The 2286-nt window shown below is 40.4% G+C and overlaps 1 protein-coding gene across 1 annotated transcript; it reads right to left on the bottom strand.

Annotated features, from left to right (window-relative positions):
* Positions 1 to 345: 345 nt before the first annotated feature.
* Positions 346 to 2286, bottom strand: LOC136700516 (natterin-3-like). Its single transcript, XM_066675902.1, has 2 exons — positions 2047 to 2286; positions 346 to 1672 (listed from the first exon to the last, which is right to left on the bottom strand). The coding sequence occupies exons 1-2, from the start codon at positions 2141 to 2143 to the stop codon at positions 450 to 452; spliced, it is 1320 nt and encodes a 439-aa protein (XP_066531999.1). The 5' UTR covers positions 2144 to 2286; the 3' UTR covers positions 346 to 449.

The following is a 2286-nucleotide window of genomic DNA, read 5'->3' as shown; positions in this document are numbered from 1 at the left end:
CAAGCCATGCATTTCACTAACTGACTGTAAATCCTGTGATAGCGCCAAAGTGACTGAACAGTTCAGTATGACCTGTTTTATTGTTACTTTTTGGAAATTGCATGGCTATGTGCTTAGGCTTTTTGTATTCTTATTTACAGAGCAGAATAAACATCCTCTCATCCTCCCATCTCAATTGTTTACTGTTTTAATTATTAATGAAAAGCAAATAAATGTAAGTTCTATCTTCAATAATTCCATTACTTTTCTTGATGTTTTAGGTTTTTGCCACGGTATCGTATCAGTATCGGTATCACGATATTTAGACAGGTATTGTATCAGAGTCATCATTGTGGTATGTGGTAAGTTTAATTGTAAAAAAGACATTTTTATTTCTGTATAATGAACATATAATGAATATATATATATATATATTAAAAATAAACAACAACAAAAAAATGAGGGTACACTTAAGAGTTATGGCAGGGCTCTGGGTCATTAATGGGCTGACAGCGTTCAGCAATGGCATTTATTTCACCCACTTGTGCCCCTTGGTAGACGCCTGGGACCTTCAGCGTCTCTTCCTCACCATTTTCATAAACTCTGCGGACTGTGGCTGTGTAGGGAATATTGACCTTGTACCCTCTGCCCACCATATTCACACGGCAGGTGTGGTTAGGGGGTACTTCAACTTCTACAGTCAAAGCATGCATAATGGTCTGTGTGACAGATCTGCTCTCTTTGTTAGTAAATGTTCTTTCAAACGTGAAGGTCTCTTCTAATCCGAGATTTAAAGATGGTAGTATTGGAATTTTCACAGAAAGGCTGACCTTGGTCGCAGAGCCGAATAAGTCCGACTGTGTTGTCTCCCATGTGTTCTGTCGTTGGGTGCTTTCACTCAAACGCATGGTTTTCTTCACTGTGACGCAGTTGTTGTTGGTGACTAAGGTTAACCCAATGTTAACAGTAGGTTCGGTGTCTCTGACCATCCCATCAAAGTCGTATATGACATCGAAGATCCGCTCTGTGAATTCGCCCACGATCACAAGTACTTCATAACCAGTCACAAGGACCAACTCCTTACCTTTCCATGGAACATAAAACTGGGAGAAGGGCAGGTAAACCGTCCCAAGTCCATGCTGACTTCTGCCAATTGCGTTTGATTCCCAAACACGTACTGCATTCGGATGACTCCACGCACTGCTGCCTGCCCTCCACACCAAGCTCACTAAATTGTCCTTGTTGACCAACAAGTCAAACCTTGAGCTCTTTTGCTCTTCACCATGGCATGGACTGTAGCAGTAGGGTCCTCTTTCAGGATTGTAAAAACCCGAAGCCCAGTAGCATCCAGTTAAGGGAGCGCAGATGTAATCAGATCGATTTTCTCTAGTGTTCAACACTCTGACAGTGAACCTTGGCAACAACCCAGAAAACCTGAGCCACACAAGGCTGGGATAGTCTGGGTGGACTGGCCTCCTCCTAGAGGAACGACGCATGAGGCATGGCCCATTCTCCCTTTGTGGGATACTGTTGTTTTGGCTTAAATTGGTATTGACTGGGAGGGACTTTAGAGTGGTGTTTGCTACGTCTATCTTTTTGTTCGCAGGAGTCAGAGGGGATGTGGTTGGATCAGTGAGGTTAGATTCTGGTTCAGATGTGTTTTCAAAGAGAGATTTAAGAGAAATGGGAGAACCTGGAATTCAACAGACAAAGACAAACAAGTGCTGTGAACTTTTTCCAATCACACAAACATTATAACAAATGTAATACTTTATTTTACATTTCTTTAGGATATTGCGGTTAACCTCTTGAAACCTATGCCTTCAATCTGTGGTCTAGGCTTTGTAACACTTAATAAAACACATGAAGCTACTTAATTCCTAGTAGCGCCCCTTGTGGGAAATCTTTGTCCTGATAAATTTGTTTGAGTGAGTGAATTACAATCAATTATACATTCTATTATGTTTAATATTATTAATAAATGTAGCAGAAGCTACTCTGAAGCTTTAATTTTGCCCAAAATAGACCTTTGTGATATGCCCAGAAAAGAAGCAACATTCCACTCACCCTGTGTATCTTCATTCTGATTCTCATTTTGGGCCTCAGTGGGAGCTGCAATAACCCCAGAGATCAGGAGCAACACAGAAAGGCATAGAGAATCCATCAGGCCTATAAAGAATACATACAATGTACATTAAGACACAAAACACATTAAACAATGATATTAAATATCTATGTGTTCATGTGCATCTATAAAATGATCGTAACATGATGCCAATATTTTAAAGCTTTGAACGTATTTGTAGG

Source organism: Hoplias malabaricus, chromosome 6, assembly GCF_029633855.1.
Source record: "Hoplias malabaricus isolate fHopMal1 chromosome 6, fHopMal1.hap1, whole genome shotgun sequence".
NCBI lineage: Eukaryota > Metazoa > Chordata > Actinopteri > Characiformes > Erythrinidae > Hoplias > Hoplias malabaricus.
This window is presented reverse-complemented; position numbering and strand designations above follow the sequence as displayed.

Bases quoted from the DNA above. Each gene is read 5' to 3' on its own strand.
- LOC136700516 (XM_066675902.1), bottom strand. From the start codon at position 2,143: ATGGATTCTCTATGCCTTTCTGTGTTGCTCCTGATCTCTGGGGTTATT. The intron at 1,673-2,046 runs GTGAGTGGAATG...GTTGAATTCCAG, and splicing joins TCAGAATGAAGATACACAGG to GTTCTCCCATTTCTCTTAAA.